General features: G+C 41.8%; 1 protein-coding gene across 7 annotated transcripts in view; it reads left to right on the plus strand.

Annotated features, from left to right (window-relative positions):
* The window catches only part of APBB2 (amyloid beta precursor protein binding family B member 2), a 336412-nt gene that overhangs the window by 145042 nt on the left and 166046 nt on the right, over nt 1-25324 (plus strand). For 2 of the 7 annotated variants that reach the window (XM_045018107.1, XM_045018108.1), the window contains exon 2: nt 17166-17234. The exons of the other annotated variants lie outside the window; for them this stretch is intronic. In XM_045018107.1, coding sequence (XP_044874042.1) covers nt 17216-17234 — 19 coding nt within the window. In that variant the 5' untranslated portion in view covers nt 17166-17215. The remainder of the gene's footprint in view (nt 1-17165; nt 17235-25324) is intronic. 7 annotated transcript variants of the gene reach the window in all.

Below are 25324 nucleotides of genomic sequence, written 5' to 3' on the forward strand. Positions count from 1 at the left end.
TAACCTTTCAAGGACCTTGTGACTGTTAAAACAAGAGAGCACAGACTTTGCAAAGGAATTGCTAAAGCATACACATGTTACTTATAGACAAAGCACAAGAGTTACAGATCTAGAAAAAATAAACACAAGTACGTATAACTCCCTCCTGCAGTATCCTCATCAGTCTGAGAGCCTTTTGAGTTTGGGTTAATGTCCTTCAGGATTCCAGAACCTTTTTACACCCTACTCTTCCTGTTCAGCTCTCCTGTTAGCCGAGACAGCCCAGACTCAAGAAGGACTGGCCCTAAATAAAGTTCTGATCCCCTCGTATCAGGTCACTCCCCGAAGCAGCTTCAAAAACCCTGTTAGTCAGGTGATCAGTTGCTCAACTCCAGCCCTCCTCCTTTCCTCCCCTTGGTCTAAACTGGGCAAACTAGTTCCCCTGGACTGCAGCTGGCCCATTGTTCTGGGTGGACCCATTTGAATGGAGAATCATCGAGGTTGAGGGATTTTGATGGCTTTCCCATTGTGAGCCCCTCTGCTAGGGGTAAGGATTTCTCCTAACACTTCTTGAGTGTCCTAGCTCAAGATGGAAGCTACAGCACAGTTTCCAGTCAAAAATAACATTGAAGTACCAGAATGTTGTTGCAGATTGATATAGACATACAGACACATACTGATCCGTCACAGTGGGGCTCTGAGGAGGCATGGTGGGGGGCATTGCAGACTGCGTGGTAGGCTAGGTGACACGAGAAGGGAGTTAGCCTGGGCACAGTGGTATGGGGTGAGAGGATCAGGGTTATGAGTGAAGTTTTGGGGAAACTGGAGCTGTGAGGGTGCTGGGGTTGTGTGAAGTAGAGGTTATCACGGATATGTGGGATTTGAGGGAGTGAGCACAGATGTGGTTGTGGAAGGGAGTTGAACCACCAAGTGGTGGCCATGGAGTTGAGCTGGGATGTGGGGATGGCAAGGAGGAATGGAACTGAGCAGAAGGGTGATGGGTGGCAGGGGACGAATTTGGGGAATCATGATGTGGGTCATGATAATGAATGAGGAGTTGTGCTTGCACTCTCACAAGAGAGAAGGTTGAAGCACAGTTTCCCTCATGCTCCTCTTGAACAGCACTCCCTTCCTTCCATGTTCCCCAGCCTCCAGCTGACTCTAAAAGCAGGGCTAGAGGGAAGCGGCAGTATGACAAACCTCCTGTGCAGCTCTTCTCTGGGCCATAGGAGTTTGGTCTGAGTAGATCGCCTGTCTGATTCCAATCTCTCACCTCAAGCAGAAATCCTTCTAATCCCCAACTCCTTCACTCTAGAGACCCTAGGCACTCTTCCCAGTGCCTGAACTGAACTGTCCACAAGCAAAGATAAATTACTGGCAGCCCTGCAAGGCCGCTGTTGAAAACACAGTACATTCAAAGGTGATTCTCTAATGCTTTAAGATATGAAAAGTGATGTTTGTGTAACACAGACCTGACAGATCACTTTTATAGGATGGTACTGTTTTTCTTGTTGCTGAATCCTTTGTTTTCTCTTAGGTCAATTTTTGACCATTTTTCAAGCTTGTTAGTGGTTTGGGAAGCAGTCAGTCTCTTTTTTTAGGAAACAGCGTTTGATGAAAAATGATTACTTTGACATTTTGCAAACATTATCAGAGCTAAAATTTCAGAACAGTCTTTCTAGCTAGACATCACAGCAGCTATGCCCTTCCTTTAAAAAAAAAATTGTTGGTTCTGTCCAAGGTTTTAAAGAAGACAATGACAAGCCCTGCAGGTCCTGATGTACACATCTCTGTGTGGGTCCCAGTTTTCCCTTTCCTTCATCCACGCCTTTTGGGGAAGGATAGTCCTGTTGTGAAAGCACAGGATTGCGAGCCAGGAGATCTATCGTCTGTTTCCAGTTATGCCAAAAACTTGTGTGTGAGACTTTCTGGAGCTTAGCTATCAAGGTAATAAGCAGAGCTGAGTGAATTTTTTTTTTTTTTTAAATTGAGGGCCAAATTGGGGGTGGGAGGAATCTGTTTTGATTCAAAGCAAAATGAATTTTTTCGAATTTTTTTCATCCAATCTAAAAAACATTTTGAATAGACAAACATTTTGAGTCAATTCCATATTATGATTTTCTGTTTCATTTTTTCAATTAATTTTGAATCAACAAAAACATTTTCAATCAACTCGGGGGGAAAAAAAACCACACGCACACAAGAAAATTGAGTTTTTCATTTTGATTCATCTGTTTTGGATGTATCTCAGATGATTTGCTAGTTTGTTTTTTTATTTGGCCAAATTTGAAATTGAACTGCCATTTCAAATCAAGTCAAAATAAACATTTTAAAATTAAAATTTGAAATGAAACATTTCAACTCTCTTTCAAAAAAATTGCAAATTGAAACTATTCAGAATAATTTTGGACCCCCAAAATGCATTTTTTGATGGAAAAACATTGTGTCCAGCTCTACTTTAGACATAACTCAGATATTGACACAGAAATGCTGGAGACACAACACGGTTTATGCGAACAAACATAGCATTTCTAACAGCCTCATTAAGTACTAGAACTGGCTTTGACAGTGACTGGCTTAAAAGGCTTTCTGCATGCTGATGTAGTCAAGAGGCTTTTTGTATTGCAGCATTTTCACATAATATTGGCTTTGCTGATTGCTCTGGCAAACCAAGCTCTCCAGTTTTACCAGTTGTAGTGGTGGGAAGCTTTCCTTCTTCGTAAGCTTTTTTGCAAGAGGTGCCAGTAGCTATCTTTTGTAACTTCAATGAATGGGAAACGTTTGACTGACAAACATTGGGAACTTCCTTTAGGCTATGGAGACACTGTTTCTTCAATAGATAGCTGTATTTGTGCTTCAGGCTGTTTGGCTGTAGATACACCACTTGAACCTTGAGATGGTATGTTCTTGGTATGTTCTTCGTCTTGGTTGGTTTGACCACTGGAGAGGGACAATGAGGGAGTTAGGGGAGGTGTAGGGAAATCCCTGCATGTGCTGCTATTTGCCCCACCTCCTCTTGTACTTCTGTGTGCCCCCATGCTCCGTCTCCTTGTTCTGCTCTTTATGGGTTGCTGCTGTTTGTCTCCCCAACTCCTACCCCACAAGAACTGGCTTCACCTCCAAGCATCAGCTATGGTAAATCCACGTATTCAGTGCATTCCCCTTCCCATACCCTACCCAATGTTTCAGGCTCTGCAAACTCAAGCAGAATGTGCTGTATCAGTTACACTTAGGGCTTGTCTACACTGACAGGGCTGCCCCAGTGCAGATGTGCTGCTGTAGTGCTTAGTGAAGATGCTACCTACGCTGACGGGCGAACTTCTACCATCAGCATAGGTATTCCACCTCCCCAATAGATGGTAGGTAGGTCGACGGGAGAAGCTCTCCCATTGATACAGCAGTGTCTACACCGGGGGTTAGATCGGTATTACTAGGTCGCTTAGGATTTTCCCCTGAATGATGTAGTTATACTGACATAAGTTTTTAGTATAGACCAGGGTTTTGGTTAGAAATTAGGTTGGTATAACGATGTTGCTCATGGTGTGAAAAATCCATACCTCTGAGTGATGCTGTTAAACCGACCTAACCACCAGTGTAGACAATGCTAGGTCTATAGGAGAATTCTCACGTCAACCTAGCTACTGCCTCTCAGTGAAGTGGATTACCTACGCTGATGGGAGAACCCCTCCTGTTGGCATAAGTAGTGTCTTCACTGAAGTGCTACAGCAACGCAGCCCGTTTTAAGTGTAGACAAGTCCTTAGGGGTTACATTGTGAAAGTTTTCTTCACAACCATAACAGCTAGATCCTTTTATTTTCAATGAAAACTGAGACTTGATAGAACAACCTAGAAGTTTGCTGACCGCTCTCCCTAGGCCAGTTAGGGCTTGGTCTACATGGGGAAATGTACTGGCAGAATTTTACTAGTATAATTGTACTGCTGAAGTTATACTGGTATAACTTCCTGTGTGGAAACTCTTATTCTGGAATAAGTGGCTTTTTTCATTTTCATACCACATCCAAAGCAACATAATCTAAATAGAAAAAATGGCATTTTTATTCCAGAATAAGAGTGTACTCATGGGAGCTGTATTCATATAGTTCTAGTGGTACAATTATGCACAGGTAAAATTTCCTGTGCAGGCAAACCTAAAGATATTTTCTCTCTCTTTCTCCTGTTACAAGCAGCATAATGACTCGTTTATTTTTCTGATGATTCTATGGGAAAATATTTATTCTAAGGGCATGATTCTCAGTTTCACCAAAGATCTTTTATACTGATCTGACAAAATGTAATTGATGCCCACTTTAAAGCTCCCTTACGCTACCGGAGAAGCGTAAAGAGGCCTAAATGCAAACCGGGCCTTAAAATTTTGGCATAATTCATACCTATTGGAGACATTTTTCAATTTGTTTCCGGAAAGTTGCAAATATCAGTTTGCTCAGATGGAGAAAAGAAAATGTTGAGATACAGACAAGTGCCTCTGCTCCAGACAATCCAAACAGCCTCAGGGTAAAATTTTCAAAAGTGCCTAGGCGACTTAGGAACCTAAGGGCTGGTCTACATGGGGAACTTGCATCGATATAGCTGTCTCTCTCGGGGCAGAGGTGAAAGTAAGCCGGTCCGGTCCGGCGTACCGGACGTACCGGACCGCACCGGCTTTGGTGGCGGGGATTTAAAGGGCTCAGGGCTCCCTACAGCGGCTGGAGCCCCGCCCAAGCCCGGCTGCTGGAGCTGCAGCAGGGATTTAAAGGGCCTGGAGCGCTGCAGCAGCCGGAGCCCTGGGCCCTTTAATTTGCCCCTGAGCCCCAGGGGCTTCAAGCCACCCCTGCAACTGGGAGCCCCAGGGTGATTTAAAGGCCCTGGGGCTCCCAGCCACAGCCGGTGCCCGAGGGCCTTTAAATCTTGAGAGGCCCCGCCTCTTCCTGTTGAGGCCATGCCCCACTCAAAACTGGCAGTACTGGTAAGTCCTGTAAGTTGCTTTCACCACTGTTCAGGGGTGTGAAAAATCCACACTCTGGAAAGACATAGTTATACTGACCTAACCCCCTGGTGTAGGCAGTGCTAATTTGATGGAAGAATTCTTCCGTTGGCCTAGCTACCGCCACTCAGGGAGGTGGATTACCTACGCCAGGGGTTCTCAAACTTCATTGCACCGTGACCCCTTCTGACAACAAAAATTACTTCACAACCCCAGAAGGGGAGACTGAAGTCTGAGCCAGCCCGAGCCCCACCGCCCTGGGTTGTGGGCCCAAAGCCAAAGCCCGAGTCCTGCCGCCCGGGTGGGGGAGGGAAGGCGGGGGCAAAGCCAAAGCCCAAGGGCTTCACCCCCAGGCAGGGGACCTGTAACCTGAGCTCTACCGGCTGGGGCTGAAGTCCTCAGGCTTTGGCCTCAGACTCCAGCAAGTCTAAACCAGCCCTGGCGACTCCATTAAAAGGGGGTTGCTATCCATTTGGGGTCCCAACCACAGTTTGAGAACCGCTGACCTACATTAATGGGAGAACCCCTCCTGTTGGCATACTAATGTCTACACCGGTGGTTTTCAACCTGCGGTCTGCAGAGCCCTGGGGATCTGCAGACTGTGTATAAGTTTTCCCAAGGGGTCTGCACCTCCATCTGAAATTTTTTAGGGGTCCACAAATGAAAAAAATTTGAAAACCACTAGTGTACACTGAAGAACTACAGTGGCCCAGCTGCAGCGCTGCAGCTGGGTCACTGTAGTGGTTTAAGTATAGACATAGCCTTAGTCCTATTGAAAGTCAATGGCACTTAAGCTCCTAAATTATTTAGGTAATGTGGCCAAGTGGCTAGAGCACTAAACTGGTGCTCAGGTGACCTGGGTTCTATTCCTGGCTCTGCCACTGGCCTGCTGGGTGACATTGGGCACGTCATTTCATCTCTCTGTGCCTCAATTTCCCCATTTGTAAAATGAGAACTAGGATACTGACCTTGTTTGTAAAACACTTTGAGATCTATTGGTGAAAAGTTCTATGTAAGAGCTAGGTATTCTTCTTTTATGTTATTTTGAAAATGTTACCCGTGATGTGAAATCCTGTCTGGTATTATTTCTTAAATCAGGCATGTGATGTGTATATATAGTTTCTATGTATTATTGCTGTAACACAAGTCAGTGACACCTCCTCTTTGGAAGAGAAGAAACAGTTTTCCTAAATGAAGGTAAAGAATTGCAGACTTGAGGTTTAACTCGCATTAAATGAAGCTGACAGTATTAAATGAATTGACAGCAACTAGTTTAACTGTTCATGAAGTGCAACTTAGTACCTTTTCCATTGCCCTTTTATGTTGGCCTTAGTCACTTTATTGTTCAAATACTTTTTATATATTTATGTCTTTATGGAAAACATAGCACTACAAGAGGAAAACAGCCTGACATATTGATAATTTAAAACTTTGTATATAAGGGGCAGGAGGTTTTATTGGAGTCCAGGGTAACAATCTTACTCCATTTTCTGCTTTTCTTGTGTCTTTTATTGCCAGGTTTCATGTTTGGTGTAATTTAGCCAAACTTTAGCAACATCTATACGCTAGTAAGCTCAGTTAATTTCTGTTATATTCTCCTTCCACTTCCCTATGAATTGCTTAGTTTATACGGTCCATAAGGTAAGCTTGACATCTTGGTTTCGGTTGTGTATATGGTTTAGTGCTAGGGTGACTAAACAGCGGATGTGAAATATCGGGATGGGGGTAGGGGGTTATAGGAGCCTATATAAGAAAAAGACCCCAAAATTGAGACTGTCCTTATAAAATCAGGACATCTGGTCACCTTATTTAGTGCCCTGAGTTAAATAAGAATTAAGGTTTCCCAACATAACACGGTAAAATTAAACAGAAGATCTTGATCTAGCTGTCAAAACAGGATGCAAGTAAAATTAACGTATTCAGGTACTGACCTAAACGATCAACTTTCTGCAGAGTTACTGTATGATATGACTTAGTCTGGCACTCAGAATTTTTTTAGTATTCAGTTTGCTTAAACAGAACAATAACAATTGGTTTATAAATTAGCTATTTATATTTCTCACGGAATATTTTCTGTTTGTACCATTAAGATTTTGTAGAGAGGGGGAAAATTGTGCTTTTATAGACAACTGCATTAGGATGTAGTTCTTGGTGTTTTGTTTTGTTTTTTCTTATGAGGTTTTTGAGCCTAATTTTAGTTCAGTTTTAATGGGACAGCAAATTACAGATTTGCAGTGTGGAGACTAACTTGAGTTTCCCTGTTGAAAAGGCATCCTGGGTTCTGAAATACACCCTATTCAATTACTGAAAACGGCGAATGCAGTTGGTAGGACATAGGTATGTGAGTGACATTGACATGGATTGCATTTTCTTCCTCTTGCTACTGATCAACAGAATGGGAACCCAACCAGTTTCATGCTGTTTCCAGCATGCATCCTCTGCAGTCAGTAACAGAGAACAGAAAATTAGGAAGGTAGATGTTAATGGAGATGGGGACTAACTTTTTTTTTTTTTTAACTCAGAGGTTTGGGAGAATAAGAGAATCCCAGCGAAATGGAGCTCAGAATCTGGAAATCTGCTCCAATTTCTGAGAAATGTCAGATGGTTAATTAAAACTGCTGTCGTTACCTCTTCCTAGTTAAGGTACTTATATGGCTCCAATTACCATTGTATGTCTCTGTCTTTAATGTATATTAAGGGACTTGCCCAAAGTCACACAGGAAGTCTGTGGCAGAGCAGTAAATTGAGCCCCAGTCTTCCAAACCCGAAGCGGTCTTCCAAGCACCATCCTTTTTTTTTGTTGGTGCAGATTAGTGGCTTCTATAATAAACTCTGGGAGACAGATAATCCTTGGAGATAGTTACTAATCATCTATCAAGTCTTCTTGACTAGATCGTTTTCCTGTTCTTTTGTTGTTTGTTAATCTCTGATTTAGAAAGTAACACTGTAATAACTGATCACCATTATATGTTAAAGACACGAGGAAGGGATATGAATCCTCCTCCTATTTTTAACCCAAGCCTCCTTTATGAGCCAGGGAGAAAAGGAGAAAATTATATTAGAATTGGTTAGAAATACTATTCTAATTTAAGACAAATAAAAGATTATTTAAATAAACATTAAATAAAATAATCTAGCTGGGTAGGATAAGTAAGGTTCACTTCTGTACCACGTACACTAGAATCTTGCCAATCTGGATTTTGCTACTCTGCAAAACCAATAGTTCTCCCCCAAAAAATCAGATGGTCTCATGTCACAAAGGTATGTAGATAGCACTATAGTGATGTCTTTTGTTACTAAGATTCATTACACTTAAAAAATATACTACAGTGTATTTACTAGCAGATCATAAAATGTAAGTAATTAAAACTAAACTACCCTTGTTAAATAAATGAGCAAAGGTCAAATTTACGAACCTAAATATCTGAAGTTAGGCTGTTAAATCCATGTTTAAGTACCTTAAATAAAAGCAGCCTGATTTTCAGAGGTGCTGATCACCTACCTACAACTACAATTAGTCAGTGGGAACTGCAGGTGCTCAGCACTTAAAAATCAGGTCTTTTTTATTTAGATGCCTAACTTAAGGTATTTAGATTTAAATGTTTTGATTAAACTATATTCAAATTCTATGATTTTTGTTTATTGCAAACTAATCTGTAATGGATTCCCAGTCCATATGAATTAATGAGGTTCTGCTGTATTTTGATTTCGCTCCATTCTTTACATTTTGGCTTTCATTTATTATTTCACTTTGTCTCTCTTCATCTATGATAGCTTCATACAGTGTACTAATGGATTATGTCCCATTTATTTTATTTACTTCTCAAATCCTCCCTTAAACCAGAATAAAGTCTGATGTAAAATAGATATAGGCTAATGACTTTGATCTTGTGAATTTGCCTTTATTTGTTTATTTAATATTTTTGCTGGGACCTGGATGTATTGACAGCCATCAGTAAATATATTAGAATAAGAGTGTTCTCTTCCTAAAATACAAAACACAGAGAACAGTTAAATATTTAAAGGATCGTGTAAACTGATTTTGAGATGAACTTGTCAGAATGCACACGGCTACAACAACACTGCATTCAAAGGATAACACATTCTTCTGTTGAATCCTGATTGAATCATGAGATTGCTCTGGCCACCAACAAACGAATATTGTTCCTGCAGCATTGTTTCAAGTGTAGTTTGCTTTTCCAAACACACATTACTGCCTCAGTAATATCTGGCTCAAAACTTCTAGCTTCAAGCTGGGTAATTTTGATGTAAAACCCTTTCTGAATAACCTTGATAGGAACTAAACTGTAGCTAACAATAAACTGGTGAACAGTGATTCTTTATTGTCAGGCCTCAAGGTTTTGGTTGTTATGAAATGGGTCAATAAAAGAGAGAGAGGTCTGTATATATGTAAAATAGTTAATGTGCCAGTAGATGGTGCTCAAGAACATGCACTCCTGTTCCTGAGTTTTTCAGGAGCAAAGCAGCTTTTGTATACTGTAAATGGGATTCTGTGGCTGGGCTGAATGGGTGTGGCTCTACCCAAAGGACAGCTGTTCCTTCTGCTTGCTGTTTTTTTGGCTTTAATCAAACACTTCCTTTGGGCTCATCTTATTTATTGCACAATAGTTAGGGAATCGTTAACTATGTTTAGTTAATAAAGCTGTTGTATTAGCCTAAACCATCTTTATGCATGGTGTTTTATTCACCTGCATGTCCTGATCAAAAGGCTTTTTAAAGGGCTTGATATTGACTTGGTGCCATTAAGAACATTTGGAAAGCTGGGCATTGGTAATAGATCCTGCCAGTTTCTTTCACTCTGTTCAGTAAGTAACCATCCTCGGAATAGCTCTCCTTCCTGATCTAAGTGTTGTCAAGTGACCTATGTCAGATTTATGTGGAAGCTGAAAAAATTCTAGTCTGAAGTAATACAGGCTGATTCAGATTAAATCGTTTTGCCTGGCAAATTTAGCAGAGCATCTATCATTGTTTCTTTCCATTATCTTGTTAAGAATCTGGATAGCCTGTCTGCTTTATGAGGCAGTTTATTTCTTTGTTTGCCCTAATAGAAACATGTGACACAGAGTTAAGAAAACAAAGGCTGTCTTGCTTTCTATTATTTTGGTTGGGATTATTTTGGTTTTGGTAATCCGAAACAGGTTTATATGGTACTTCAAGAATGGGTACGAGTTAAATTTTGGTTGATGTTGGAGAGAGAAAAATGGCAAGCTTTGGAAAAGCAAATCCAGCTGGCTGCTTGGTCAATCAATTGCAGGAATTCAGTTAAGGTTTTAAAATGTGTTTTTCAGTTTGTATGCAGGACACACACACAGAGAATGAAGTACACACTATTTTTACCATATAGAAATGTGTGTGTGTGTTTGAAGAGAGTTGTTTGAGGGGGAGTGAAGAGGGGGTGATAAATAAGGTGTATTGCATTTTTTATTGCAGAATTTATGCATCTACGTAGACATGAAGAAAAAATAAATTCTTAAGCCTTGTATGTGCTTGTATTTGAACCATAGGATTCAAAAAGATAAACTGTTTTGACAGAAGATGTTTACTTGACAAATGGTGTTTCTGGAAATATACAGATCTGGTGGCAGAAAGTCTTCTTAGTCTTCCTTGCAGGGAGCCAAGATATGGCACACACTCTGTCTTCGTATGATGTTAATTCAGGTTATTGTCTGCCAGACTATTCCATTCTGCATAGGAAAAAATCTAATTAAAAAAAAGAAAAGAAAATTAAATGGAAAAAAAGACTCACTAGATCATCTTCTCCATGCTGTTGTTAAGTTCAGGGCAGCTCCTTACCATATATTATTTTACACTTTGTGTAAATGGAAGGAGCATCTATTTATTTTTGTATGTGATCACTGGATTTACAAAAAATCCTATGGTACATGGTGACAATACAATTTTATTAAGCTAAAATGCAAGACGCTCTGTCCTTAAGGACTGTGCCTCAGATGAGCAGTCAAGTATAAGTGTATGTGTTTGTATCTGTATCTAATATAAAATTCCTATCACTCCTATAAAAATAATACTGCAGGGGACTGGGAGTTAGATCTAATATTTGCTTTTATCTGTAAAACGGTTAGAATCTGGTTGTGAGTATTCTCTGGTCTCTACGTTTTTGCTAGCAAGGAAGTAGGGTGGGAAACCTCAAGAAAACTGATAAGATTCGCTCTGCTTGAATGCTTAAACCCATGGTAGGATTTTAAGTTTGTTTTAACTTAATAGCATTATATAAATACAGATTAGTATTAAGGATTTTCATTAACAAGACTTAGAAGAACATCACAATAACACAGATCGTATTGCTGCTAGGCGGTTGCAGTTGGTTGGTTATATGTTTAGCTCTAAATTTGCAGATGTAGTTATATGGCAGAGGAGGCTGGCTGGGGTGTCTTCTAAGCTGGACAGGAGTCGGGAGGAAGCTGCTCAGTGAGGAAGCTAGTGATGGGAGTGGACGCTTGGCAGTGTTAGGTAAAATGGGAGAAACTGGAAATGGGTCAGTGCTCAGCAGGGAAGCTGGTTTAGGTGTTGAAGTGGGTTGTTGAGAGGGGCCCTAGAGGCCAGAGTGGGAAGTAGAAGATGATCTTGATTGTTGCAAAGTAGGCACCTGGTAAGGGAGAGGCACTCAAATAACCTGTTTGCAACCCTCCTCCTTTCCTGCTTATGAGTTCTCCAGTTAGTAACTTTCCTTCTGGTTCTGCTGAGGTACTGCTTCCCTATCAGCAGCCTCTTATCTCCAGCTTCCATGTTCAGCCACTTCTAGTCTCAGTGTCGTATTTTCTAAATGGACAGCCAATCTAATTCTCAGTTACTGAGGGACACTCTCCACTCATTGATATATTTTGCTTTCCACAACCAAATCTCTGTACAACTTTTCATGAGTGATGTACCCGAGTATTTGGATTCTAATATCTAAACTGTATTGTTAAATCTATTCTCCTAAATTTGGGTTATTGCTGATTACGTACTCTATGTATCATATGACTTTTAAAAACTAACTTTATATTTGTGGATAATCTAAGCACTATACCCAGATGTACAGACACTCTTTTCCCAACCTATGTGTCAGAGTCTCAATGCGTGGATGAGACGATGGTGTAGAGAGGAGGGGTTCACATTCATTAGGAACTGGGGAAACTTCTGGGATGGGAGGAGCCTATACAGGAGAGATGGGCTCCACCTAAACCAAAGTGGAACCAGACTGCTGGCACTAAACATTAAAAAGGTTGTAGAGCAGTTTTTAAACTAGGAGATGGGGGAAAGCCGACTGCTGCAGAGGTGCGTGTGGATCGGACACAGACTTCTCTTAGGGGAGAGTCTGATGATAGAGAATCTCCAGGTTATAGTCAGGAGCAGAGGAATGAGAAGTATAATGTAAGGGCCGGATCAGATGACAAACAGTCACATAAAAAAGAATCTGGCACATCAGAAAAAGGCAGGCTAATAAACAGGGACAAGTTTTTAAAGTGCTTGTACACAAATGCCAGAAGTCTAAATAATAAGATGGGTGAACTAGAGTGCCTTGTGATAAAGGAGGATATAGATATAATAGGCATCACAGAAACCTGGTGGTCTGAGACCAATCAATGGGACACAATCATTCCGGGGTACAAAATATATCGGAAGGACAGAACAGGCCATGCAGGGGGAGGAGTGGCACTATATGTTAAAGAAAGTGTAGATTCAAATGAAGTAAAAATCTTAAGCGAATCCACAGGTTCCATAGAGTCTCTCTGGATAGAAATTTCATGCTCTAGTAAAAATATAACAGTAGGGATCTATTATCGACCACCTGACCAGGACAGTAATAGTGATGATGAAATGCTAAGGGAAATTAGAGAGGCTATCAAAATTAAGAACCCAATAATAGTGGGGGATTTCAATTATCCCCATATTGACTGGGAACATTTCACTTCAGGACGAAATGCAGAGATAAAATTTCTCGATACTTTAAATGACTGCTTCATGGAGCAGCTGGTACGGGAACCCACAAGGGGAGAGGCGACTCTAGATTTAATCCTGAGTGGAGCGCAGGAGCTGGTCCAAGAGGTAACTATAGTAGGACCGCTTGGAAATAGTGACCATAATACAATAGCATTCAACATCCCTGTGGTGGGAAGAACATCTCAACTGCCCAACACTGTGGCCTTTAATTTCAAAAGGGGGAACTATACAAAAATGAGGGGGTTAGTTAGACAAAAGTTAAAAGGTACAGTGACTAAAGTGAAATCCCTGTAAGTTGCGTGGGCCCTTTTTAAAGACACCATAATAGAGGCCCAACTTCAATGTATACCCCAAATTAAGAAAAACAGTAAAAGAACTAAAAAAGAGCCACCGTGGCTTAACAACCATGTAAAAGAAGCAGTGAGAGATAAAAAGACTTCCTTTAAAAAGTGGAAGTCAAATCCCAGTGAGGCAAATAGAAAGGAGCACAAACACTGCCAACTTAAGTTTAAGAGTGTAATAAGAAAAGCCAAAGAGGAGTTTGAAGAACGGCTAGCCATAAACTCCAAAGGTAATAACAAAATGTTTTTTAAGTACATCAGAAGCAGGAAGCCTGCTAAACAACCAGTGGGGCCCCTTGACGATGAAAATACAAAAGGAGCGCTTAAAGATGATAAAGTCATTGCGGAGAAACTAAATGGATTCTTTGCTTCAGTCTTCACGGCTGAGGATGTTAGGGAGATTCCCAGACCTGAGCTGGCTTTTGTAGGTGACAAATCTGAGGAACTGTCACAGATTGAAGTGTCACTAGAGGAGGTTTTGGAATTAATTGATAAACTCAACATTAACAAGTCACCGGGACCAGATGGCATTCACCCAAGAGTTCTGAAAGAACTCAAATGTGAAGTTGCGGAACTATTAACCAAGGTTTGTAACCTGTCCTTTAAATCGGCTTCGGTACCCAATGACTGGAAGTTAGCTAATGTAACGCCAATATTTAAAAAGGGCTCTAGGGGTGATCCTGGCAATTACAGACCGGTAAGTCTAACGTCGGTACCGGGCAAATTAGTTGAAACAATAGTAAAGAATAAAATTGTCAGACACATAGAAAAACATAAACTCTTGAGCAATAGTCAACATGGTTTCTGTAAAGGGAAATCGTGTCTTACTAATCTATTAGAGTTCTTTGAAGGGGTCAACAAACATGTGGACAAGGGGGATCCGGTGGACATAGTGTACTTAGATTTCCAGAAAGCCTTTGACAAGGTCCCTCACCAAAGGCTCTTACGTAAATTAAGCTGTCATGGGATAAAAGGAAAGGTCCTTTCATGGATTGAGAACTGGTTAAAGGACAGGGAACAAAGGGTAGGAATTAATGGTAAATTCTCAGAATGGAGAGGGGTAACTAGTGGTGTTCCCCAAGGGTCAGTCCTAGGACCAATCCTATTCAATTTATTCATAAATGATCTGGAGAAAGGGGTAAACAGTGAGGTGGCAAAGTTTGCAGATGACACTAAACTACTCAAGATAGTTAAGACCAAAGCAGATTGTGAAGAACTTCAAAAAGATCTCACAAAACTAAGTGATTGGGCAACAAAATGGCAAATGAAATTTAATGTGGATAAATGTAAAGCAATGCACATTGGAAAAAATAACCCCAACTATACATACAACATGATGGGGGCTAATTTAGCTACAACGAGTCAGGAAAAAGATCTTGGAGTTATCGTGGATAGTTCTCTGAAGATGTCCACGCAGTGTGCAGAGGCGGTCAAAAAAGCAAACAGGATGTTAGGAATCATTAAAAAGGGGATAGAGAATAAGACTGAGAATATATTATTGCCCTTATATAAATCCATGGTACGCCCACATCTCGAATACTGTGTACAGATGTGGTCTCCTCACCTCAAAAAAGATATTCTAGCACTAGAAAAGGTTCAGAAAAGAGCAACTAAAATGATTAGGGGTTTAGAGAGGGTCCCATATGAGGAAAGATTAAAGAGGCTAGGACTCTTCAGTTTGGAAAAGAGGAGACTAAGGGGGGACATGATAGAGGTATATAAAATCATGAGTGATGTTGAGAAAGTGGATAAGGAAAAGTTATTTACTTATTCCCATAATACAAGAACTAGGGGTCACCAAATGAAATTAATAGGCAGCAGGTTTAAAACAAATAAAAGGAAGTTCTTCTTCACGCAGCGCACAGTCAACTTGTGGAACTCCTTACCTGAGGAGGTTGTGAAGGCTAGGACTATAACAATGTTTAAAAGGGGACTGGATAAATTCATGGTGGCTAAGTCCATAAATGGCTATTAGCCAGGATGGGTAAGAATGGTGTCCCTAGCCTCTGTTCGTCAGAGGATGGAGATGGATGGCAGGAGAGAGATCACTTGATCATTGCCTGTTAGGTTCACTCCCTCAGGGGCACCTGGCATTGGCCACTGTCGGTAGACAGATACTGGGCTAGATGGACCTTTGGTTTGACCCGGTACGGCCTTTCTTATGTTCTTATATATATATATATATTTAACAATAGCTTTCCTTGTCACTCCTGCCAGTCTTTCTCTTCTCCAGTAAAAGTGACATTGGCTGTAGCAGCAACACCAGCACCACAGTTTCCCCAAACTTTGCCAGTGTTTTCAGGATCTGGTTCCACTCCCAAGGAGAAAAGCTCAGCATGGACCCAAAAAATAAAATAAAAAGGGTCATGCTTAGATAATCACGTAATATGTATGCTGAAAATGGCACAATGAAGGTTGACATAGTAGGAAGGAAATCTTCCAGCATGTTGGCCTGATTCTGAGCTTACTTATACAAGTATAAATCTGGATGTCACTGGAATTACTCTGGATTTACACCAGTGTCACGGAGACCAGAATTGCAGGTTCTGTATGTAAAGAGTGAGTGTGGTATGGGGAGACATAGCATTAAGATGGGCGTCAGAACCTTTTCATGAAAGTGTTGACTTTTTAGCATTGAAATTTGCAACTTAAAATGTTATAGTACATTTATTTTTGTAGAGAAATAAGTTTTTAATTTAATTTTACATTACTAGTAAATTTAGAGAATTATTTTTAGCATTTAGTTAGATACATTTTTATACAAGAGTACTTTCTACCTTTACTATGAAGCTGTTCAGGCTTTCGCTTATGACTGAATTTACACAGCATCTGAGATAAGCTCAAACCCTGATAAGTTTGTCATATTACATTATATTTACGAGATATCTCTGCAGAAAACAAAATCTGCTTTATGAAAATGTTTGTGGTTTTTTTTGTCTCTATCTAACTTTAGAACTTGCAACCTCAGATACTGCATACCTGCAACCCTAATCACAGGTTCCTGTAGGTCAGTGGGTCTCAAAATTTTTTTTACTGGCAACCCCTTTCACATCGCAAGCCTCTGAGAGTGACCCCCCCTAATAAATTAAACACACTTTTTAGTATATTTAATACCATTATAAATGCTGGACGCAAGCGAGGTTTGGGGTGGAGGCTGACAGCTCGTGACCCCCCAGGTAATGACCTCGTGACCCCCTGAGGGGTTGCGACCCCTAGTTGAGAACCCCTGCTGTAGATGCATAGGTTTCTAGTGTACTTATTTACCCCATTCAAAAATTATTTTAACCCCCGCCCCCAAGTCCTGCCCACGCCCACGTACAAACTATTACAACAAAACACCGTATTAAAGAAAAACTCGCCACCAAGGAAGTGCCATCCAGAAAAAAATTCTTGGCCTGCTTGATTGTTCACTAGTGTTGAACCTGTTGTTCAAGCCATTCGCTACTGTCCAGTGTTAAATGCTGGGTCCTATTCTGCTAATTCTTACTCAAGTGAGTATTCCTCATTCATGCATATTAGTCCTATCAAAGTCTGTGTGACTGCACTCCTGGGAAACTGTCACTTGAGTGAAGGAGTGAGGACTGCAGGATCAAACTTGTATTTTGTAACATGATGAAATATTTACTCCAGTATGTTGCTCTAAAAATGGGAAATCTCGTTGATATTTTGCTTTCTTCCTTACTAAAGTATGCACTGGGAATAAAAAACACGCTGTTTGTTCTAATTAGTTTTACAAAATAGCCTGTCTCTCTACAGCTTTCAACAGTTATGAAAACTGAGTGGCATTATGTTGCGACATTTTATTTGTTATGCTTAACAGCTCTTTAGGAATTTTTATAATGTTGTGTTTTTCTTTTGTGTTTTTCTTTGTTTTTAATTTCTTAAATGATCCCTCTTTTCAGATTTCAAATAATAATCCTTTTCCTGATCCATTGCTGAAGCCCTGTGATCCATGTCAGAAGTACTTCCAGGTCAGATGCCCTTTCACATATTTCCATAAGCAGAATCTTTTGAAATCGTTCTCTTCTTACCAGGCCCATATTTGTTTTAATTTTGCATTCATGAGTGGAACAAGCAAACACTTTCCTTTCTTTTTTTCTTAAATTGATCCTTTCTTAAGTAAAATTCTTACTTTCGGAAAGGTTTTTAAAAGCTGAGTAAAGTACAGTCACAAACAAATAAGTTCTATTAAAAACATTTATGTTATGATTGGATACTAATGTTCTTGTGTTTGTATCTAAAAAAAGCCTTGCACTTTATAAGGTTTGTGACGTGGCTTTTGAAAAATATCTATATGGGCCATTTGGTTAATATTGTTATTTGTATCACAGTGGTGCCCCACCCAGGATTATGACCTCATTGTGTCTGACACTGTACAAATGTGAAATAGTCCTGCCCCAAACATGGATCAGTATCTGGTTAAAAGATAGGAAACAAAGTGTAGCAATAAATAATCCATTTTCACAATTGAGAGAGGTGAACAGTGGGGTCCCCAAGGATCTGTACTGGGATCTATGCTGTTCAACATATTCATTAATGATCTAGGAAAAGGAGTGAACAATGAAGAGTTAAGGTTTGCAGAATATACAGAATTATTGAAGATAGTCAAGTTCAAAGCTGACTGCAGAGAGTTACCGGGGGGATGTCACAAAATGGAGTGACTGGGCACCAACATGGCAGATGAAATTCAACATTGACAAGTGCAAAATACTGCACATTGGAAAAAATAATCCCAATTACACACATATTATATAATGGGGGGGGGGAGGATCTGAATTAGCTGTTACCACTCAAAAAAGAGATCTTGGAGCCAGCATGGACAGTTCTCTGAAAACGTCAGTACAATAAGCAGCAGTGGTCACAAATGCTAACAGAATAATAGGAACTATTAGGAAAGGAATAGAAAATGAGACAAGTCATAATGCCTCTGTATAAGTCCATGGTACACCCACACCTTGAATACTGTGTCCAGCTCTGCTTGCCCCACCTCAAAAAGGTTATAGTGGAACTGGAAAAAGTTCAGAAAAGGGCAACAAAGGTATAAGTAATACCCAGGCATGTAGGCTGTTTATTGTTTTCATGGTTTGCTCTACATGCTTTGTGCCTTTGAGAAAAGACTAAATAATGCTTGGTTTTGAAGATGCTTGTTCTGTGTCACTGCAAATGTGTGCTGTTACTGGCTCACTAAGGGAAACTCTTACTGGTGCCAATACTGAGTTGGACCTGTGTTGTTAACATGGTTGAAGAACATGGGACTGCCGTCCAGAGATCCAGTCTAGGAGATAGTGGAACCGCTTGTCTGTAGATCCCTTGCCTCATTTGTTGTAGAACCTGGTGGGGTTATAGTGAATGAGGCAGGGGATTGCAGGAAGAGAGAGGATGCACTCATGGTTAAGGAAGTTGTGTGCTACCATGGAGGACTGGATTCTATCCCGCCTCTACCACAGAGCTCCTACGTGATGCTGGGCACGTCACTTAAACCAGACTTGTTACAGATGGCTACTAGCTATGTGTTCCTCATTTTCTGGGTGCCCAGCTTGAGATCCTGAGGTCTGATTTTCACCAGAGCTGAGTACTCTCAGTTGCATCGGAAGTCAATGAGAGCTTTTCTCTGAACAAAAAAGTAATATAAAATGCTAAGATCTCTGAAAAATCAGGTCATGGGCATTTCAGATTGGGCAACACTGTTGACATTAATGCCTCTGTGCCCCATTGCCCATTTATAAAATAGGGCAAATAATACCATATATTCTCACAGGGATGTTATGAAGGTAACATCATCCCCTGGCGGGGATAGCTCAGTGGTTTGAGCATTGGCCTGCAAAACCCAGGGTTGTGAGTTCAATCCTTGAGGGGGCCATTTGGGGATTGGTCCTGCTTTGAGCAGGGGGTTGGGCTAGATGGTCTCTTGAGGTCCCTTCCAAACCCTAATAATCTATGTTGGGGAGAGGGATAGCTCAGTGGTTTGAGCATTGGCCTGCTAAACCCAGGGTTGTGAGTTCAATCCTTGAGGAGGCCACTTAGGAATCTGGGGCAAAAATTGGTCCTGCTAGTGAAGGCAGGGGGCTGGACTCAATGACCTTTCAAGGTCCCTTCCAGTTCTAGGAGATTGGTATATCTCCAATTATTACCTTTAAATAAACTAATGTTTGTGGAACACTCAGATACCTGAACCTGCCCCCATTGAAGTCAATGACAAAACTCCTACCCATTTCAGTGGTGGAGGATTGGGTCCTTAATAGGGCAGCATACGACTGAGTTCAGGATCAAAGCTCAAGAGGGTTAAATTAATCACTATAGTGTCTGATTAAAAAAGTCCGCCTTCCGTTCATATAATCACAGAATATTAGGGTTGGAAGAGACCTCAGGAGGTCATCTAGTCCAGTCCCCTGCTCAAAGCAGAACCAACACCAACTAAATCATCCCAGCCAGGGCTTTGTCAAGCTGGGCCTTAAAAAACTCTAAGGATGGAGATTCCAAGTGCTTCACCACTCTCCTAGTGAAATAGTGTTTCCTAATATCCACCCTAGACCTCCCCCACTGCAACTTGAGACCATTGCTTCTTGTTCTGTCATCTGCCACCACTGAGAACAGCCTAGCTCCATCCTCTTTGGAACCCCCCTTCAGGTACTTGAAGTCTGCTATCAAATCCCCCCTCAGTCTTCTCTTCTGCTGACTAAATAACCCCAGTTCCCTCAGCCTCTTATCGTAAGTCATTTGTCCACCTCCCTTCTGTAGTGGGGGGACCAAAGCTGGACACAATACCTCAGGTGTGGCCTCATCAGTGCCGAATAGAGGGGAATAATCACTTCCCTTGATCTGCTCGCAATGCTCCTACTAATACAGCCCAATGTGCTGTTGGCCTTCTTGGCAACGACGGCACACTGTTGACTTGTATCCAGCTTCTCATCCACTGTAATCCCCAGGTCCTTTTCTGTAGACTTGCTGCTTAGCCAATCAGTCCCCAGCCTGTAGCGGTGCATAGGATTCTTCCATCGTAAGTACAGGACTCTGCACTTGTCCTTGTTGAACCTCATCAGATTTCTTTTGGCCCGACCCTCCAATTTGTCTAGGTCATTCTGGACCCTATCTCTACCCTCCAGCATATCTACCTCTCCCCCCAGCTTAGTGTCATCTGTGAATTTATTGAGGGTGCAATTCATCCCATCATCCAGATTATTAATAAAAATGTTGAACAAAACCGGCCCTAGGACTTACCCCGGGGCACTCCGCTTGATACCGGTTGCCAGCTAGACATTGAGCCGTTGGTCACTATCCGTTGAGCCTGACAATCTACCTAGTCAGCTTTCGATCCACCTTATAGTCCATTCATCCAATCCATACTTCTTTAACTTGTTGGCAAGAATACTGTGGGAAACCATATCAAAAGCTTTGCTAAAGTCAAGGAATAACACATCCATCGCTTTCCCCATATCCACAGAGCCAGTTATCTCATCATAGAAGGCAATCAGGTTAGTCAGGCATGACTTGCCCTTGGTGAATCTATGTTGACTGTTCCTGGTCACCTTCCTTTCCTCCAAGTGCTTCAAAATGGATTTCTTGAGGACCTGTTCCATGATTTTGCTGGGTACTGAAGTGAGGCTGACCAGTCTGTAGTTCCCTGGGTTCTCCTTCTTCCCTTTTTTAAATGTGGGCACTATATTTGCCTTTTTCCAGTCGGGCTTTCCAGGGGGCTTTCAGAACGCTAAGAAAATTGCAGAGGGCTAGGTTTCTAGCAGCTTTCACACGGCCCCATTGATATCAAAGGAAGTCTTTCCACTGACTGTAAATGGGAGCTGGATCAGGCCCACAATGCTGAAGTTAACCCATACTATATGAATGATGAAATTGGAACCATATTAAGGCTGACATTGACAGGAACCAATATTGCTTGCAAATAATTATTTGAGTATGCCTTATAATTTATTCTCATTTACCTGTATTATCTTTGTTCTCCTCTTCTACTGCTTCATTGCTTTCTTGGTTCCAGTGAAGTATTTAAAAATGGCCAACAACAGGATCCTGCAGCAAGGGGTAAATTCTGTCTTTCTAGAGGTAGGTCTTCACTTAGGGTGGTCTGTACAGTGCAGGAACTGTGTGCCCCACGAGCATGGGTATAAATAGTAGTGTAGCCGGTTGGTGAGGCACTGCTTAGGTGAGTGGAGTACAGACATGCCAGAACCCTAGGGTGTATACCCTACATGTCTCTCTATATGCCCAAGCAGTGCCTCCCCTGTAGCAATGTAGTGTCTCACTGTCACAGCTTTTCCCTGCTGCAGGGAAGCTCCCTGCTGCCAGAGCCTTTCTCTGCTTCTTCCCCATGCCAGAGCCATTCACTGCTGCATGTAGCTACAGGCTGCAGGAGCAGCTAAGGCTGTGGCAGGTGCAGTTCCATAACATAACACAAGGGAATGTAGGAAGTGTGGGTGGAGCAAAGGGGGAGCACACACTGTGTGGCACAGCATCCTGACGTGTGGGGACTCCCTGTGATATTGCACAGGTAGTGGTGGGAGCATTGGCTCCCACAGGTAGTGGTGGGAGTTAATCCATTGCTGCGTGGATCCTTCAAGTCTCCAGCTTCTTTAAGGGCACATAAGACTGTAAAAGCCTCTGCATAACAGCTCTGCAGACTTTCTGTGACTTTAAGAAGGGACATGGTTTCTTTCCCTTCCACTCACAGGCTGGGTGCTAGCAGAAAGATCTGAACCTTATAGATTGGCAGGTCCAGTAGAATAATTGTCTCCCATGAATCCTGGCCTATCCACTTGGAGCACTTTTATGCTATGTATGCTAAAGAGCAGTTGCTGCTTTATGGTCTTTCTGAAAGTACAGGGTTCAGGTTAATTCACAGAAAACTATGGTTTAATATTTTATTTTCTTTAAGTATTATGATTTCAATTAAGTTTAATCATGAATATTAAACACATTTATTTTTTCTTCATTATTTTAAGTCCTTCATGTTTCCTTTTTATTTTTAATGAGGTGCTGTGTGTCCTATTGTAATGTGCCTACTCTAGGGGCATTAGAGAGTAAATGTGCCATAATGCCAAGGCATTTTTGCTTGTAGCTACAAAGATGTTGTTGTCTGGAGGGTCCGTGTAATTATTGGCTTCTGCAATGGCAATGGAATCAGTTTTACCATATTGAAATACTTCTGTAACTCTGAAACCAGATTCTTGGAGCAGCCGGAGGCTGTGTATTACGATTAATATTTATTATTTGTATTACCGTAATGCCTAGGAGCACTAGTCATGTTGTTGTTCACTTTTCTGACAGAAAAATTTCACATTCATTTTACATCCTGAAACCTCAGGGTCCCATTCAAAAAACAACATCCACATCACTGTGGGTGGAGGCTGTTTCTCTCCTTTATGCAAACACTGGGATATTATTTTTCTGACAATAAAATAGAGTAAGGGAATAAAACCCCTAGGGGAGAAAGAGAGAAATGTAGACTGCAAGTGGCTCTAGTCCCAGAAGTGGAATTACATGTTCATGAGGTTGGCAGGCAGAAAGGTGAAATGTGTTCAGGTAAAGCAGGGATGGGTAAACTATGGCCCAGGGTCTGCATCTGGCCCTTCAGATATTTTAATCCAGCCCTCGAGCTCCTGCTGGGGAGCAGGATCCGGGATTTGCCCCGCTCCAGCCAGGGAGTGAGGTTGGGAGCTTGCCACACAGCTCCCAGAAGCAGTGGCGTGTCCCCCCTCCAGTTCCTATACATAGGGGTAGCCAGGGAGCGCCGCACGCTGCCCCCGCAGCTTCTATTGGCTGGGAACCACAGCCAATGGGAGCTGCAGGGGCGGAGCCTGTAGGAGCCAGAGGAGGGATGTGCTGCTGTTTCCGGGAGCTTCTTGAGGTAAGTGCCGCCCGGAGCCTGCACCCCTGACCCCATCCCGCACTCCAGGCCCCTGCCCTATCTCTGATACCCCTCCCGCCCTCCGAACCCCTCTGCACCCCAAACCCCTCATCTCCAGTCCCACCCCAGAGCGCACACCCCCAGCCAGAGCTCTCACACCCCAACCCCCTGCCCCAACCCCCCTGCCCTCCTGCACCTTGAACTCCTCATTTCTGGCCCCACCCCAGAGCCCGCACCCTCAGCCAGAGCCCTCACCCCCTCCCACACCCCAACCCCCAATTTCCTGAGCATTCATGGTCCTCCATACAATTTCCATACCCAGATTTGGTCCTTGGGCCAAAAAGTCCCGTCCCCCCCCCCGCCCCGCCCGATGTAAAGGCAGTGCTGTATGGTGTACTGGGAAATGTGAAGTACAGACTTGGGGCCAGCTCCTCCCCTGCTTTGCATCTTGTGACATTACTTATACATCTGAGGGAAGTGAGTGGAAAACACTCCCAAATCAAAATGGTAATATTGAGGGGGAAATGTGGGTTGGAACTACTTTGGACCTCCTTGGGAATTAGTAGGACCACTCTTAACTGTGAGATGTAACCAAGTGGAAATGGTTGCATCTGACTCAGAATTAAAGGTTGTGAATGAAGAAGAGGTGCCAAAAGAAATCTGATTCCCTGGAATTTTGAATTGCAAATTGGGATATGCTTCCTCTGGACAAACTCACAGTCTGAATGAAAGCATCTTAGTGCCTGAAGTAGGGTGTTATATTTTCCTTGTCACTCTTTATCTTTATGTTCTGTTTCTGTTCTCATTCCTGCCTTCAGGTAATTGAAGCCCTTCCTTAGTACTCATATTTTCCAGGATGTGCAGTAATTCTTTCTCAGGCAGTGTCTTCCATCCTTGATAGATAGGAAGTGCTCTTCACGTCAGGATGGATTTTCTCCATCTATATTCCCTTGTCTGTTGTTTGTTTCTCTTCTTCTCTTCACCTTTTTCTATCCTCTCGCTTTGTCACCTACTGATTTGGTTCCAACTCCTTCCCTCCCTAATTCGTTCCTGTCCTGTCTTATCATTTGACTCCTCCCCCTTTCCTCTCTTCATTTCCATTCTGGTTCTCCTCCCTCTGCCATGTACTCATGTCCAGTCCTCCGCACACCCATTAATACTAATTTCCAGCTCATTTGTTTCTAATTGATGCTGCTCCTAGCTCTGCTTAATACTTCAGTTTCAGGTAGAACAAGGAGTGGAACACAAATCATAGGCCCGCAGGAGCTGACCGATAGCGTAAGAACAGCACTTTGTAAATGAGTGCGTAGATGAGTATGAAGGCAGGATCAATGGAAGATAACCAGAAATCTGCTTCATGAGGGGACATATTGTTCTTAGCCCTCTCCCTCATCTAAATATGTGCACTGCCTAGGCTATGAAGGTTAGGAGTTGCACATTTGAGTTAATGTATAAACAGTGTACAAACAATGTAATGTATAAACAACAGTGAGGTACAATAACTTCATGTTGAGCCATTTAATACCTTAGCCCAGGATTCACTTTCTAGGAATGAGTCAGTATTCATGGTAGATCTTTACTTTGCTGAGTAGACTAATAATCATATTGTTTTGTACTTACATCCCCATGTGTTGATTTTGTCATTTGAAATGTAATCCACTGGAGACTGAATAAATCACGTGGAAGGATGTGTTTGAACTTTTTCTAGGAAGTTTTATTTTTCTTAAGAATTCTGTTTCAGACAAAAAGTAGTTAGAAAAACATAGCAGTGGACACTGGACTCTTCACAACAGGGCAGCCTGCTTGTAACAATATGAATTAACTGTTAATTAACTGTATATAGAGTGTAATCTTATTTCAAGTTGTCATAATAGGTTTTTTTTTTTACATTTTATTTTACTGAAATGTACTATAATTTTCTGATTTCCAAAACTGGCCTCCATAAATAGCATACAGTTGTGGACACTCTACCAGGCATAAACTGGCAGATGTCACAATTATCCTTTCCTTAAAAGTTTTACATCGATTGTGTTGGTTGGTCACAGGATGACAATGAGCCACCAATGTGATGCAGCCATGAAAAAGGCTGTTGCAGTCATAGGTTGTATCAGGCGAGGTATTTTCAGTAGAGACAGGGAAGTGGTAGTACCATTATACAAGGCACTGGTGAGACCTCATCTGGAATACTGTGTGCATGTCTGGTCT

The sequence above is a fragment of the Mauremys mutica genome, chromosome 5 (assembly GCF_020497125.1).
Source record: "Mauremys mutica isolate MM-2020 ecotype Southern chromosome 5, ASM2049712v1, whole genome shotgun sequence".
NCBI lineage: Eukaryota > Metazoa > Chordata > Testudines > Geoemydidae > Mauremys > Mauremys mutica.